Genomic DNA, 15,857 nt, shown 5'->3' on the forward strand with positions numbered 1-15,857 from the left:
AGGATCCAGGTCAGCCTGGTCATCAGAGCAAAATCTGTTTACACAAAATGAGGAAAAGGAGAGAGAGGGAAAAGAAAAGCCAGGAGGAGCCAGGAGAGGAGAGAGTAGACAAATGGATGAGAGAGAGGAGGGAGAAAATACAGGGAGAGGGTTTCTCTGTGGGACCCCAGCATCTACCCTTCTTGTTCCCAGAAGAAGAGTGTGGGGCAGAGCAGGGCATGTGTGGGTTAGGAAAGAGAGTGAGAAGCTGGGACCCAGAGCGAGGTGGAGGGGTGGGCACTGCTCAGGCTGGTCTGAGCAACTGCCTTCTCTGCACAAGGCTTTGGGACCCTAATTCTTTCTTAAACACACATCTTTGAAGACAAAGAAAATGATCAAGATGCACCACAGAGGGTGATCAGGATTTCCTACAGGCAGTGGAAGCCTATTGCTATCTCCCCAACCACGGGCGCCCCCTGCCTGCCTTGCTCTGCAGTGAACCACCCTAGTTAGCCAATGAGGGCCGCCCCAAGGGTGTGTCCCAGGCACAGCAGGTATTTAAGTGCTGCTTGTTGCAGGTCCAACACACTTCTGATTCTGACACATTCAGGAAGGAATCACCATGGTGCTCTCTGGGGACGACAAGACCAACATCAAGACTGCCTGGGGCAAGATTGGCGGCCATGCTGGTGAATTTGGCGCCGAGGCCCTAGAGAGGTGAGACCTCTGCTCTGTAAGGGCCATGGAATCCAAAGCAGACAGGGTGCACAGAGGACAGCCCTTAACTGTGCTTTCCTGGGACCTCAACTCCTCCCCCCACCTTCTTCCCACAGGATGTTCGTGGTATACCCCACCACCAAGACCTACTTCCCTCACTTCGATGTGAGCCACGGCTCTGCCCAGGTCAAGGGCCATGGCAAGAAAGTCGCTGATGCCCTGACCACTGCAGTTGGACACCTGGATGACCTGCCCGGTGCCCTGTCTGCTCTGAGTGACCTGCACGCCCACAAGCTGCGTGTGGACCCTGTCAACTTCAAGGTATGGGCTGGGGCTGAATGGGGGGAGCGGCGGCTGATAGGACAGCATCTGGGACAAGCAAGGAGGTCATGGGGCCCCTCATGACAAGGGGACTAGGTGTCTACTCCATGGTCTGAAACTTCCTGTCTCCACAGCTCCTGAGCCACTGCCTGCTGGTGACCCTGGCCAACCACATTCCTGCCGAATTCACCCCTGCAGTGCATGCCTCTCTGGACAAATTCCTTGCCTCTGTGAGCACCGTGCTGACCTCCAAGTACCGTTAAACTGGAGCTTCAGGGTGCCTCCTGCCAGGCTTGCCTTCTGGACAGGCAGTCTCCCCTCCCTTGCACCTGTACCTCTTGGTCTTTCAATAAAGCCTAAGTAGGAAGAAGCCTGTGTGCCTGGGTTGTCTGCATCTGCACAGGTGCCCGACTGACACGGGGAAGCCTGGGGGAGGTCATATGCCCAGCCTGGGACTCAGGTCCCCTGTGCTGAGGCAGAATGCCAGACTAGACTAGGGAGGAAAAAGAAGGAGAAGTGGAGGGAAGAGGGGCAAGCAGAGCCTCCTGCCCAGGGTCCTGGACAACCTCTTGTTGTCCTCCTGCAGTCCCTGGCTGGGTTACTCTTACCCTGGGTTTCCCACCGGGTTCAACATGAATTTGCTGGACTACGATGTCCTCCCTACTGCTACCTTTCATTACACACACAGACACACAGACACACACACACACGACACACACACACAGACACACACAAACACACACACAGAAACACACACACAGACACACACACAGACACACACACACACAGAAACAAACACAAACAGACACAGACACACACACACACACAAACACACACACACAGAAACACACACAAACACACACATAGAAACAAACACAAACACACACACAGACACACACACAGAAACACACACAAACACACACAGACACACACACACACACAGAAACACACACACACAGACACACACACACACACACACACACACACAAACACGACCAGAATTTCCAGGACTCCCCATCAGGTGACTGCTCCAGTCCTCCCTTTTTTCAGAGTGATATTGGATCCTTATTCACCCACCCCTTAGACTCCCTTGAAGACCAGAAACAAGAATGAAACTGGGGGTTTGAATGGTGCCAACGCAGACACCAGACAAGTCTGTGTAGGTGCCACACCTCATGCCCACGCTTTGGACAGTCATGTCTGAGGACCATAAAGAGGTGAAAACTTAATCACTGGGACAGGCTTGGCACTCATTTCCCAGCCCCGCCCTGACGCCCCTCTCCACAGTACAGACAAGGTTCAGAGGCAATGGAGCACAAGCGAGTGTGTCCACACACACAAGCCTTCTCCTACAGAGCAGGCTCTGAGCCTGGAGCAGCAGCAGGCTTGGCAGCAGTCCATCCAAGCCCTCTGCTGACAGCTCTGGCTTTTCTCTCCGAATCAAGAAATCACGTTTTAGGAATTCCTATCTCGGGCCCTCTCAGGTAGTGATGTCCTTAATACCCCTTGTACATCAGGGTGGGCCCTACTAGACAACAGCTAAAAATGGAGCGCCCTCCCACGACCGTGATGGTAGGCAACAGGTGGCCTAAACCCAAAAATGTCTGCTCTCCTTCTTCATTGCTTGCTTCCTCCTATCCTTCCTTCGGTTTTTTTCTTTTTTTTCCTTCAGTTTCTTTTTTCTCTTTTTAGGGCTTCATGTAGCCCAGGCTGGACTAAAATACCTTATGTAGCCACGGATGACCTTGAGCTCCTGATCCTCTTGCTTCTAACTCCTGAGTCTGAGATTTAAAATGTGTGCTTTCATGTCCAGTCTGTGCAGTGCTTGGGAACTGAACTCAGGGCTGGATATATACACACATTCATGCACAAATGTATACATACATGCATGCATATGCATGTATTGCACAAACAATCTATCAACAGACCTATGTCTGTACCTCACAATAGAATATTCTTCAGCCATGGACACCAAAGAGTAAATTTTGTATATTATGTGAGTGAGCTAAAAAAATATGTTGAGCAGAAGAAGCAATGAAGCAAAGACCCCACAGCACATGATTTTATGTTTGTGAAATATCAAAGTGAGCAAATCTATAGGGACAGCAAGCACCCTCCCGGTTGGCAGGGGCTTTAGGAAGGGTTGGATAACTAACGCTAGGGGTTGGAGGCTCTATTTAGGTGAGGAAAAATTCAGGAAATGGGTATAAGGGATGACTGCATAACATTGGAAATGACATAAGATCAGTGACTTGTACACATCAAAGACAGCAGAATACATGGGGCTTTGTGGCACGTGCCTGCAATCCCAGAACTTGGGAGGTAGAGCATATCCGCACACAGACACACACATTTAGTGTAGACTGACACAGAGCACCAAGTGAGTGAGCCACTACCTTTGCTATCATCATTGACACAGTATAGGCATCCATAAGTTATTGTCCCCAAAGGAACTTGTCCTGGGATCCAGGCATATATTACTTCTCATCCACTTTATTATTGTAACTCTAAGAAGAATATATTTTTAAATTTTAATAAATTTGGAATTTATTAAAAGGGATTGCATTGGGGGGGAAGGGAGTGTAGAGCCAGGATCTCATTATGTAGTTCCGGCTGTCTGAAATGCCTATGTAGACCGGGATGGTCTTGAACTCACAGAGATCTCTTTGCCTCTCACTCCTGGGTGCTGGGATTAACCTGTGCCTCTGTCACCACACCAGGTTTAAAGGGCTTTTTAAGGTAGATTTGAATTTGTTATATTTTATATATATATCCGCATGGGTGTTTTGACTGCATGAATGTGTGCGCACCACTTGCAGCCCGCGGAGGACAGAAACAGGCTTCATATCCGCTGGATCTGGAGTTACACACAATTGTGACCTGCCCTGTAGGTGGTAGGTATGAAACCCAGGTCCTCTAGGAAAACAGCCAGTGCTCTCAACTGCTGAGACATCTCTCCAGCCCCTTTAAATGTAGATTGAAATATGTGAAATTTAATAAAAAGAGACGTGCTCCAGGGGAAAACTAAGGTAGACCCAAGTAAAGCTACGGGACTACACGAGGGAAAGTTACTCCAAGAAGAAATCCTTTTCACTACTGAATGAGAAAGGGACGGACACCTATGAAATATCCTAAGGACTCGGGAGGCAGGTTAAATTGGCAGAGCCAAAATACACATAAATTGTAATGTGGTAGTACATATTAGATACATTTGTCCATAGAGTTTTGGGGCTCAGGGGGACAAAGGGCTGTAAGTCCAAGATAAACCCAGCACCTAGGCGAGCTCCAACGCAGCGGCGCCCCCTGGCGGCACCCTGGGTTTCCGGGAATCTGCCCACAGCCGGGAAGCCAGGAGCGAGGACACAGCTCAGTGAAGATGTCTCTGTCCCAGACTGACCGCGCTCTGGTTCTTGCGCTATGGAAAAAGATGAGCACCAATGTTGGGATCTACACGACCGAGGCCTTGGAGAGGTAAGGGCCCCCGTCGGGCGCCCTCGGGCTCACCTTCCAATGGACGGCCGGGCAAAGGCGGGTTCTCTACACCTCCCGGCCAGGATGCACCCAACTCAGTTTTCCCACAGGACCTTCATGGCTTTCCCTGCCACCAAAACCTACTTCCCACACTTCGACCTGAGTCCCGGCTCTAGGCAGGTTAAAGCCCATGGCCAAAAGGTGGCTGATGCTCTGACTCTCGCTGCCCACCACCTGGACGACCTGCCTGGTTCTCTCTCTGCTCTCAGCGACCTGCATGCTCACAAGCTCCGCGTCGACCCCGCCAACTTTCAGGTGGGTTCTGGGACGGAGCTGCTCTGGTGGCTGCTGCAGAGGAGGGTTCCTTCAAGTCTGGGTGTCAGGGAGAGATAAAAGCAAGGCGGGGCGATTCTTTCTCTAATCCAGTTCTTCAGCCACTGTCTGCTGGTGACTCTTGCCCGACACTATCCTGGAGACTTCAGCCCAAAGATGCACGCCTCCCTAGACAAGTTCCTGGGCCTTGTGACTTTGGCACTGGTCTCCAAATATCGCTGAGGATGTATCCTGGGATCCCAAAGCAAGGTTCCAAGAGGCTGGAATTTCAGCCAAGCTGGAGTCATAGACCTCCCGTGAAAGCAGGCAGGTCCTTGTATTGTGGTTTGGTTTTTAGTTTGTTTTGTTTTTGTTTTGAGATAGGATTAATGGTCTTGTGTAACCCAGCCTGGCCTCTCAGATCCATAATTTAGACTAGGCTGGTTTTGAACTCCCATCTCCAATCTACCCCTTGCCCTATGCCCACCCACCATGGATTACAAAGCATGCCTGCCCCACCACACCTGGCTCCACAGAGACTCTTTTTATTTTAATTTAACCCTTTGTGTTCTGTGTTGGAGGTGGGAAGAGGGGCCTCCTGCATGCAGAAGTGCTCTAAGCTGTAGAAAGTGTAGCTGCCAGAGAAAATACAGGCAGGTAGTGAATGAATTCAATCTTTAGAGCAGGAAGACAGGATTTGTGTAACATACTGTGAAGAGTAAAGAGCTGGGTGGTAGCAGGAAGATCACCTGCAGCTGGAGGGCCTGTACCTCCACATGTCCCCAAGCATCTGGGGAGCCTCAAGCCATCTCCACCTTGGAGCATCTATGGCCCCTACTCACAAATGCATGCCTTTAGCCTTGGCCACAGCAGTTGCAGAATGGTCACTTTTGTGTCTCAAAGGGATGATAGGTACAAAGGTCACAGGTCAGCATAAAAGACAATGATCAAAACAACCCTATTTCCCAGGCATCACCCTCCCCTGGGTGCTGTGGAAGAATCCTTTTCTACACTATGACTATGTACTATCGCCATTGCTAATAAAAAGCTGACAGGCTGGTGGCTGGGCAGGAAGTCAGGCTGGAAAGTCAAACTGAGATAGTAGGGAAGAAGGAGGGCAGAGTGAGGAGACACCAGCCAGCTGCCCAGAAAGCAAGACACGCTAGAGGACAAGTAGAGCCACCAGCCACGTGACAATACATAGATTAGTAGACATAGGTTAATCTAAATGTAAGATTTAGCTAGTAACAACCTGAGCCATTGGCCGAGCATTTACAAGTAATATTAGTTTCTGTGTGGTAATTTGGAGACAGTGGCCAGGACAGAGAGTGGCAGTCAGGACAGAAAAACTGTGCCCTCCACCTAGGCTTCTGGTCTGTTTCTAGACTCTGCTCAGGGCCAAGTCTTATTGCAAGGCAGTCACCTGCCTAGATCCATACATGGAGGTCACAGCTTTAGATGCTGGTCAATGAGGGTGAGCATGGATGCCCAGGACACACTGGGCACTGTGCCAGAGAAACTCACAGTCACGAACTCCTGCCTGCTCAGCCCAGCCATGCCCAGGGTGTGTGGGTATGTGGGTGTGTATTTTCGGGTATCAGGGAGGCTGTGGTTAAAGCATTCTGTGCAAGACTCAACTGCTTGGGATGAGGTGATTGCACTGAAGCCTGTCATGTAGAAAAGGGACGAGAGGACCTCCAACCTGGCCTTCACTGGTTTTCAAAGAGGGATCGAAGTTTCTTTTGGCTACCTAAGATCCATCATGACTGTGGCAGAAACCTGATATTAACCTACTGTCTTGTAAGGAGCTGCGGGCCGCTTCCCGCCGCCCAGCTCCTGCACGATTAGCTTTACCCGGAATAATTACATGGAAACTGTATTCTTTTAAACACTACCTGGCTCATTAGTTTTAGCCTCTTATTGGCTAATTTTTACATCTCGATTAACCCATTTTAAATAATCTGTGTAGCACCACGAGTTGGTGGCTTACCAGAGAGATCTTAACCTGTGTCTGTGTCAGGTGAGAGAATCATGGTGACTCATTGACTCAGCTTCTTTTTCCCAGCATTCTGTTCTGTTTACTCTGCCTACCTAAGCTGTTGTCCTATCAAAAGGGCCAAGGCACTTTATTAACCAATAGACATATGTCCCTCCTCCATCACTACTGCCCACTGGCTACATCTCAGGCTCATGATCCTTCAGGTTCACATGGAAAGGATACTCTCACAAGGTTTCCTGGGCTTTCCATGCTGTGAATAAACAAGACTGCCCAGTACCAGCTAAACCTACAGCCACAGATCAAACACAACAAGAGTTAGTGGCAGCACTCATTTGGGTCCGAGCAACTCCCTAATCTGAGGCAGGGAAATCTTAGGTACAAAAAACTCCCGGAACTGTATACACACTCACCTATAAAACAAACACACACACACACTATAAAAAAAAAGGCCGGGCGGTGGTGGCGCACGCCTGTAATCCCAGCACTCGGGAGGCAGAGGCAGGCGGATCTCTGTGAGTGAGACCAGCCTGGTCTACAAAGGTAGTTCCAGGACAGGCTCCAAAGCTACAGAGAAACCCTGTCTCAAAAAACCAAAAAAAAAAAAAAAAAAAAAAAAAAAAAAAAACAAAAAACAAAAAAAAAAAAAGGCCAGGGTATAGAACTCAAGAATGGGGCCCCTATCTTGGATAGGCAAAGGTTTGATCTTTAGTAACATGAAATAACAAACACAAAGCAAACTAAAAACATAAAAATAAGCTATTGGCTTGACATTTAGCTCAGTTACTACCTTGGCCAGGATCACAACCACAAACTAGACTTCTGAAGACACAGAGACAGTGCCAGAAATACTCTGATTCCTGCCCTATTTTGCTGGACAGGACCTGCCAATATAGACCCCAGAGAGTAGGTCAGCTTGTTGGGAGACCTACAGCACCGGGTATTTCTGGGAAATCCAAAGCACAGTATCTTTCCTTCTTGGTGCGTCTCTTGACCTGAAGGGCCAGGACCCCGGTGACTGTTGCCATTTTCTGACACTAAGGCTCGAGTGTGGTTTTTCCAGGGACATATAAATACAGAGTATCCATAGGAACTGGATGTCCAGATGATGGACACCCACCCAGTTTAGTGAATAAAATAGTTAAAGACGCCCTGACCACAGCAGTTAGAGACCTGGATGACTTGCCCAGTGCCCTGTCTGCTCTGATCGACCTGCAGGCCCACAAGCTGCGTGTATAACCTGTAAACTTCAAAGTATGTGCTGGGACCTGATGGAGGCGGCAGTGGGAGGTGTTCAGGGGTGGGGAGCAGGATCTAGGCCAGCAGGGAGGGCGTGGGACCCCTTGAGCCCAGAGCAGTGAGTACAGTGGTTTCAAAAATTTCAGCCCAGTGTCTAGGTGTCTACAGCCAGGGTCTGAAACTTCCTGTCTCTGTAGCTGCTCCTGAGCCACTGCCTGCCAATGACCCTTGCTTGCCACATTCAGGCTGAGTCCACCCCTGTGGTTCAGGCATCTCTAGACAAATTCCTTGCCTCTGTGAGCACAGTGCTGACCTCCAAGTACTAATAAACTGGAGTCTCCTGGCTTTCCTCCCTCTCCTCCCTCCCTGGCATCCATACTTCTTGGTCTTTGAATAAAGCCCAAGTAGGAAGAAGCCTGTGTGCCTGGGTTGTCTGCATCTGCACAGGTGCCACGACTTGTGCTGTTTTATGGAAACCTAAGCAGTGGTCCTCAATCTTCCTAATAGTTTTGCACATTCTGGTGACATGAAATTATTTTGCTGCTACTCCATAACTGTAATTTTGCTACTGTTGTGAATTAATTATCTGATATACAGGGTATCTGATATATGATCCCCAAGGGGGTCACAACTGGCAGCAATGCCTCTAGGGTCTAGAATGGGGCATATCCCTAGGCTGGGACTTGTGCTGAGGCACAAGGTCAGACAAGAGCAGGGAGCAGAGATGTTGAAGTGTAGGGAAGAGGGGTCAAGCAGAGACTTCTGCCCAGGATTTCTGGACAACCCTGTGTCCTGACTAGGTTTACTTTTATCATGGGTTTCCCAGCGGGGTACAACACACATTTGCTGGAATGCAATATCTTTCATCATTACTGCTACCTTCCATACCATGCAGACACATATACATAGGAAATGGCCCAGCTCAGCACCCACCGAAATGTAAGCTAGTGAGAGAGAGCTGGAAGGCTTAACCAAATGCTCCCCTAGACACACACCCACCTTGCAGAGCAAAGTTTGGGTATGATGTATCAGGCTTGGCATCAATACATCCCCAGTTCTCTTATAAAACCTTGGGTTGAGACAGACCTCTGTGATTTCAAGGGTTGTATAGTGAGGCTGTCTCAAAAGAAAAAGACAAAAAGAAATGCTGGGTAGGAATGAACCTAGCCAGGAACTACAAAGTCAGGGATTATTAGGAATTCTGGACAGAAATAGCAGTCAGTGTCTTTTCCCCTGGGCCCATGAAACATTTTTGGAAAATAGTCATGGTAGAGCATCAGTGATAATCCCAGCTGCAGCACACTGTAAGAATTAGAAAGTGAGTGTATATTAGATTGGTTTCTCAATGCTGTGACAAAAGACCTCACAAAAGCAACTGAGAGAAGCAGTTTTATTTTGGTTCACAGTAGAAGGGTACAGTCCTTGTGTGGTGGGGAAGTCACGGTTGCAGGAACTTAAGGCAGCTGGTCACACTGCATCTGCAGTCAGGAAGCAGAGATGACGGCTGGTGCTCAGCTCTTTTCCTCTTTTTTATTCGGTCTTGGACCTCAGAGTATAGGATAATGCAGCCTTATATCTGGGTAGGTCTTCTCACTAAAACCTCTGGAAACACCTTCACAGACACATTCACGGGGTGATTCTAAAACCCATCAAGTTGATATTAACCATCAGAGTGAGTAAAAACATGTAGCTCACACTCAGAATGGAATTTTTTTTACCCATAAAAGTAATACATCAAGCCGCTGAGTTTTGCAAAAACCTTGAGCAGAAGCCAACACACCAAAGGCCATACAGTGCATGAGTCCAAGTTTGTGAAATACCCAAATAAGGAAACTATAGGGACAAAAAACAGGTTCCAGATTGCCAAGGGCTTCAGGAAGGAGCTGAATAGTTTTGGGAGTGGGCTGGAGTTTCTGTCTGGATGAAAACATTCTGCAACTTGCTAACAGTGATGATGACTAATACTGTGGATACATAAACATCACTGACATACACATCAGAAATGGCTATAATGATGGTTTATATAGAAAGCTTTGTTGCATTTTGCTGTTGTCTCCAGAACACATCATGGGCATTCCACAAATGTCACTGTTCTGAAAGGAACATGTGCTAGGAGTCAAGACACCCAACAGCTGTCCACTGAATTATCTGAGAAGCAATTTCAGCAGTAAGCAGACCCTAGGAAGTGTTTTAACGACTCAAGAGGACACTGACAAAGATAAAACACACACTAAAATTCAGTGTATTCTAATAATGCATGCCAAGTAGGAAAAACCTAAGGCTTGGGAGCCCAGGGAAACATAAAGCTCCCAGGTCATAGCTAATTCTGGAATCCAGAGCTCATATATCCCAAGACCAAACTATAGAATAAAGCTCACAACCAGTGGCGGACTGACCCTGCTGTTGTTGGAGGGGTCCCTATCAAGGTAAACAAGTATTGCTGAACCGGAGATGCGTTCTCTAAGGAGGCATATCCTGCCATCTCCTCTCTCTCACGTCCTCTGAGTTCAAAGGGCTTACCCTTCCAGTACACGGGTCAAGGTCCAAGAGTCACAGATCCCCAAGTTAATATGATAAAGGTCCAGTCTTTTTACCTGTTAAAATGACCATGGGACATTAGGAGACTCAAGAGGCCTCTAACCTGGCAGGCCTAGGGTTATTCGTCACAAATATTGAGACCAGATTTGGCTATTCTGGGAAATACCTGCAGCTTTTATCCCTCAGAGAATAACAGTATCACAGTTTCTCTAACTGCAGGAACAGCCTTGGTCAGACACTCTCTAGGGATGCTTCACTTTCATCCTCCTGACTTTTATCAGATACATATTGGCTGGGCCTAATTCATTGATAGGCCACCTAGGATAGAAATAGGGTCCCCAGTACAAGTGCTGCTCATGTAGTCAAGGGGACCAGGGGCTACTAAACCCTGTTTTCATCTGATTTCAGAGAGAAGATAATGCCTTCTTCCTGCCTTAAAATCAATCATGGTCATCACAGAAACCTGATTTTAACCTGCTGCCCTATTTGCTATGTCCCAGGCACAGGAATATGTCCTGCACATCCATGTCCTTCAGTTCTTACTCAACATAAGGCAAATTATGTCCTGTATGAACAAGTGCAAGAACCTGTAAAGTAATCTATGTCCTGTATAAGCAAGGAAAAAAAAAACCTGTAAAATCATCCCCCAAAGCACATGCATGACACACATTATATGACATGGGAAAAAGTGTGGATTTGAGAAGCATTAGAATCACCAGCCAAAGACAGGACCTCCCTGCCGAACACACTGGTATCACCCATGCACCAAGGACCTGGAAAGAATAACAGGATCCAAGAAGGGCATATATCCTCTTTCTGAGCTGGACGTCCACCTTCTCTCCTATGCCCTGGCCTGTGGATGGTATTGGTTGTTGGGCTTCACAAAGGGCCAGGATGAAAACTACTGGTTCTTCAAATTCTTGGGCCTGGAACCTAATCAGTACCTGGGGCCCTCAGGTTGCATATAGTAAATCCCATAACTTTTTGCATAATGGCCTGAGCCACCCCCACAAACACACACAACAAATCTCTGGTCATCTGTCCTAGTTCCCTTTCTCCATGAAAATTCCAATTAAGAAAACAAAACATCAAGAGACAGAGGTAGGCAGATCTTTGAGTTTGAGGCCAATTGGTTCTGTAAAATAGGTTCCAGGATATCCACATAAACCCCGTCTAGAAAAACAAACAAAAAACCCAACAACAATCACAAAACAAAACAATAAAACAAAGCATCCAGATGTGTTGGCACAGTCAACTGTGCCAGCTATTTGGAAACAGAAACACGAATATCTTGAGCCCTGAAGTTCAATAGCCTGCTTAACAGGGCAAGATCGTTCCCCCCACACAACCCACAAAAAACAAACAAACAAAAACCTTACAAACTTGGTAGTCTCCATAAGAGACTGAAGCAAGCAGCCTTTCTGCAACTCTAGGGACACTGACCACCCAAAGGATTCTACTTATGCAAGGGGTCTGCCTACTGTACCCCAGTAGCTGCAGTCTGCCACATGAGCCCAGAAATTATCCTCTGTGGGTACCAAAGGCCAGGGCACAGAAATGTTTTTAGTAACTTTACACCCTGATAAAACAAAACAGTCGTTTCTCCACATACAAATTTATATGTAGACAGAAAAGGATCCAAACCAGACATGCTGATGTTGGCTCTGAGGAGAACTGTCCAGATAAGCTCCCAAAGAGGCCAGGAAGCAAAATGTTCCTAGTAGGAGTCCACAGCTAGTCAAAATTTTCACCTGGGACCAGGTACAGTTTTACTCCAGGAAGACAGCAGAGCAGAGCTAAACTGATTCCCACCTAAAGGCCAAGGGGCTAGAGATGAAACCTACAATGGCACCTGTGCATAGCACTGAGACAGTGGGTCCTTCACAGATATTCCGCCCTACCTTCTTTCGTATGGAGACAGTTGACAAGGTAAAGTCTGTTTCACACACCAGCATAGCAAGTACCCACTCACATCCTCTGTAAAAGAGAACCCAGGGCAGCACCAGGAACCACACTACAAGATCTCAAGATCCTATGTGTGACCATCAAACCAACAGTTCAAGACAGCACCTAAACTTTTACAAGCATGGCAGGGAGAGGGGAAGCTTTTATGTTTAACACAACCAACTAAAGCTCCTTCTGAAAACAAACTCTAACCCCCACCCCGAGAAGTGAAGGGAAGAAGCTCCTATTCAGATATCCTTTCTATTTAGGTTTCACTTTGGTCTTAAGGCATTGGTCCTCTGTGAACAACATATACTCAGGGGTTGACAATAAGTCTACCCTGAGAGTAAACCACCCAAGATACCTGACCTAAGCTGCGAGCCTTTCCCAAGGACCTCCTGAGTGGCAGTTAGAAGCCATCTATGTCTTTTTTCCATCTAAGTGGAACTGCTCCCCTAAGCTAAGGTTGCGATAGCTATAGCTCTCCCTAAGGAAATGAGTGTACAGTATGGCCGCCCCCTCACACCCAGAGCCGGCTCTATGGTCTGCATTGAGTAGCTGAGACGCAGCATGTGAGCCAGGCAGAGAAGTCACAAATATCTGGCTCAGTTAAGTGTGTTGGAGTGCCCTGGCACATAGGATGCTAAAGTTAAAGTGGTCAGACATCTGGACAGTTTCCTAAGGTAATGGCAGCACCAGCCTTTATCTCCACAGGTGCAGGGTCCTAGTGAAGTGCCTCTAGAGTAGAGGACAGCACACACCCCAACACAGCTGTCATGAGGCAGCCGCCAAATTTATTTGTTCCTATACAACATAACCCCAAACACAGGAGCAGCTCTGAACAACTCTAGAAACTCACAGCTAGGGCCAAACAATAGAAATTTTAACTACAAAAGATGAGTTGTATTCAGCAAATATAAAGGGTAATTTAGGCTGTGCTGAACATTTGTCAGACTATTTACAGTGCCAGAGCCAGGTTCAGATCTCGCCAGCCTCCTTCTCCTCCGACCTCCGCGATGCAGTCTTGCCATTGGAGCTCTCCAGCCTCCAGTCAGTGGGCCCTCGCTCACTCCGCCCGTACTCCCAGGATTCCTCTCTCAATGAGCGCTCCCTGGAGAACCTGGGAAAGTGGAACCAGAGGCTCAGCAGAGGCTGCCATCTCCTTCTGGCTGGCTGCACAGGAACCATTAAGGTAGACCCTCAGCCCTAGACTACAGAAGGCCATTTCCCTTCCAGGCTCAGGTGCCTTTTTATGTGGGCTGGGGGAGATGTTTCAAGACAGGGTTTCTCTGAGTAGCCGTGGCTGTCTTGGAATTCACTCTATAGACCAGGCCTTAAACTCAAGAGATCCACCTGCCCTTGCTTCCACTGCTGCCTGGCCTCAGGTGCTCATGTGCCTCTTAACATACCAGAAGACAGCCAACCAAGCATGATTCCATCTATATCTAACTGATCACACAGATAATAACTGAAAAAAGAAAAAAAGAAAAAAATTAAGGTAACCCTTTGATTTGAGGATAGTAGCTTATACCTGTAATCCTCACACTTAAGAAGGTGAGACAGCAGTGATTAAGTCAGAGGCCAGACTGTGCTACAGTGTGAGGTTTGGTCTTAAAAGTAACTGATAAAAAGTAACATTGGAAAAGTTTAAGGGGGTGGAGCAATAGGTCAGGATATGATGTTCTTGTGGAGAACCCATTTGTAGGGCATCAGAATCACCAGTAACTCCAGCTCTAGAGGATTCAAGACAAGTTTTGTCCTCCAACAGTAAGAACACACAAGTACGCACACTCACATACATACACACACACACACACACAATATACACTTACACTAACATTTGTGACACAATACATTAACATACACATAATAAAAATAAATCTTTAAAAATAAATAAATAAAAGGAAAGACTTTAATAAGGAAAGTTTTTGGTGTAACAGAAACAAAGCAAATGGGAATACAATAAAGTTATGCATGTGGAATATGACGCAGTATGTAAAGACAATGGAAAAGAGTAGAATGGAAAAACCACATATGTCAAGCATGGTGGTATACACATTTCATTTCAGCACTTGGGAGGCTGAAGCAGGAGGATCTTGAGTTCAAGCCAACCCAGGTTACAAAGTGAGGGCCGGTCTCAAAACAAAACAAAATTACAAGAGAGGTAAGTAAGCATAACCTTTTAAAGACAAAAACCTTAGCTGCTCTTTACCAAGTTAAAGTACAAAAAGCCCAGCCAAGTGCAGTGCTACCCAGAGGGCCATGAGAGCTCAACTATTCCAAGAACTAGGTGACGCTCTCTATCTCTCAGGGTACCAACACAGGGTGCTAGTCACCCGGAGCCTGTCTTCCCATAAACCCAACCTTGTCCCTACCAGATGTAGTGGCCAAAAGGCCAGCATGACAGACCCCAGCAGACTTGGGAACACAAAGAGAAAAGGCTTGTTCCTGGCTGCAGCTACTGAGGAAGTCAGAGTAGTTACTTGTATTTTGTACTCCGGTCCCTGGAAGCCCGGCGGTGGCCCCGGCTATGGCTCCGGGAACGACTGCGATGGCGCCGGTGTCTATCTCGGGACCTGGAACGGGAAAACTTCCGTCGCTCTCGGGAGGTAGATCTAGATCGCCTCCGTCGCCGATCCCGAGATCGTGACCTGGAAAATCCAGATGATTTTGAGAGCAAGACATCACTGAGGTCAACCTCCATTTCTCTCCTCTTAGCATCTTTTGGCTTTTAAGCTTTCCTGGGATTTCTCTCTTTCCTCCCATAAATGTACAATTTTGGACTAAAGAGTCCCCTAAATTAGTCTGATGGCAAAACCTTTCCCCTAAATAACATCTCTAAAGAGTACAGTACTTGGCCAGACGTGGTGGCACATGCCTATTCCAGAACTTGGGAGGCAAAGGCAAGTAGACAGGTCTCTAAAATTGAGGCCAGACTGGTCCACAAAGTCAGGAATACACAGAGAAAACATGTCTCAAAAAATCAAAACACAGGATTTAGACACTCCTAGTTGGTCTGTAGGCCTCAGCAGAAGCTCCAGGCCTTCTTTTCTTGAGGTGGTAGTAATGGAATGTGTGTTTCTGTTGTGCTAAATCCTAAGCAATGCTCTTCACAAATCAATTTTGCCTACCTAAGTTGTGAAGCTGTAAACATCAGTTATTATTAAATGTTTCTGCATAAAAAAGTATTCAAGCCGGGCGGTGGTGGCGCACGCCTGTAATCCCAGCACTCGGGAGGCAGAGGCAGGCGAATCTCTGTGAGTTCGAGGCCAGCCTGGTCTACCAAGGGAGTTCCAGGACAGGCTCCAAAGCTACAGAGAAACCCTGTCTCTAAAAACAA

The 15,857-nt window shown here is 47.4% G+C and overlaps 3 protein-coding genes across 5 annotated transcripts in view; 2 read left to right on the forward strand and 1 right to left on the reverse strand.

The window, feature by feature from the left end:
- The first annotated feature begins 543 nt into the window (after positions 1–543).
- LOC102002823 (hemoglobin subunit alpha) lies at positions 544–1,388 on the forward strand. The gene is made up of 3 exons (XM_005349041.3): positions 544–696; positions 813–1,017; positions 1,152–1,388. The coding sequence occupies exons 1-3, from the start codon at positions 602–604 to the stop codon at positions 1,278–1,280; spliced, it is 429 nt and encodes a 142-aa protein (XP_005349098.1). The 5' UTR covers positions 544–601; the 3' UTR covers positions 1,281–1,388.
- A 2,958-nt stretch (positions 1,389–4,346) lies between these two features.
- Hbq1 (hemoglobin subunit theta 1) lies at positions 4,347–5,104 on the forward strand. Its single transcript, XM_005349042.3, has 3 exons — positions 4,347–4,488; positions 4,599–4,803; positions 4,915–5,104. The coding sequence occupies exons 1-3, from the start codon at positions 4,394–4,396 to the stop codon at positions 5,041–5,043; spliced, it is 429 nt and encodes a 142-aa protein (XP_005349099.1). The 5' UTR covers positions 4,347–4,393; the 3' UTR covers positions 5,044–5,104.
- Positions 5,105–13,293: 8,189 nt separating this feature from the next.
- The window catches only part of Luc7l (LUC7 like), a 25,760-nt gene continuing 23,196 nt past the window's right edge, over positions 13,294–15,857 (reverse strand). For all 3 annotated transcript variants that reach the window (XM_005349043.3, XM_013347339.2, XM_013347338.2), the window contains 2 exons: positions 15,001–15,168; positions 13,294–13,637 (listed from right to left, as the gene is read on the reverse strand). In XM_005349043.3, the coding sequence (XP_005349100.1) occupies positions 13,496–13,637; positions 15,001–15,168 (310 nt within the window). In that variant the 3' untranslated portion in view covers positions 13,294–13,495. The remainder of the gene's footprint in view (positions 13,638–15,000; positions 15,169–15,857) is intronic.

The sequence above is a fragment of the Microtus ochrogaster genome, chromosome 7 (assembly GCF_000317375.1).
Source record: "Microtus ochrogaster isolate Prairie Vole_2 chromosome 7, MicOch1.0, whole genome shotgun sequence".
NCBI classification, from domain to species: Eukaryota; Metazoa; Chordata; class Mammalia; order Rodentia; family Cricetidae; genus Microtus; species Microtus ochrogaster.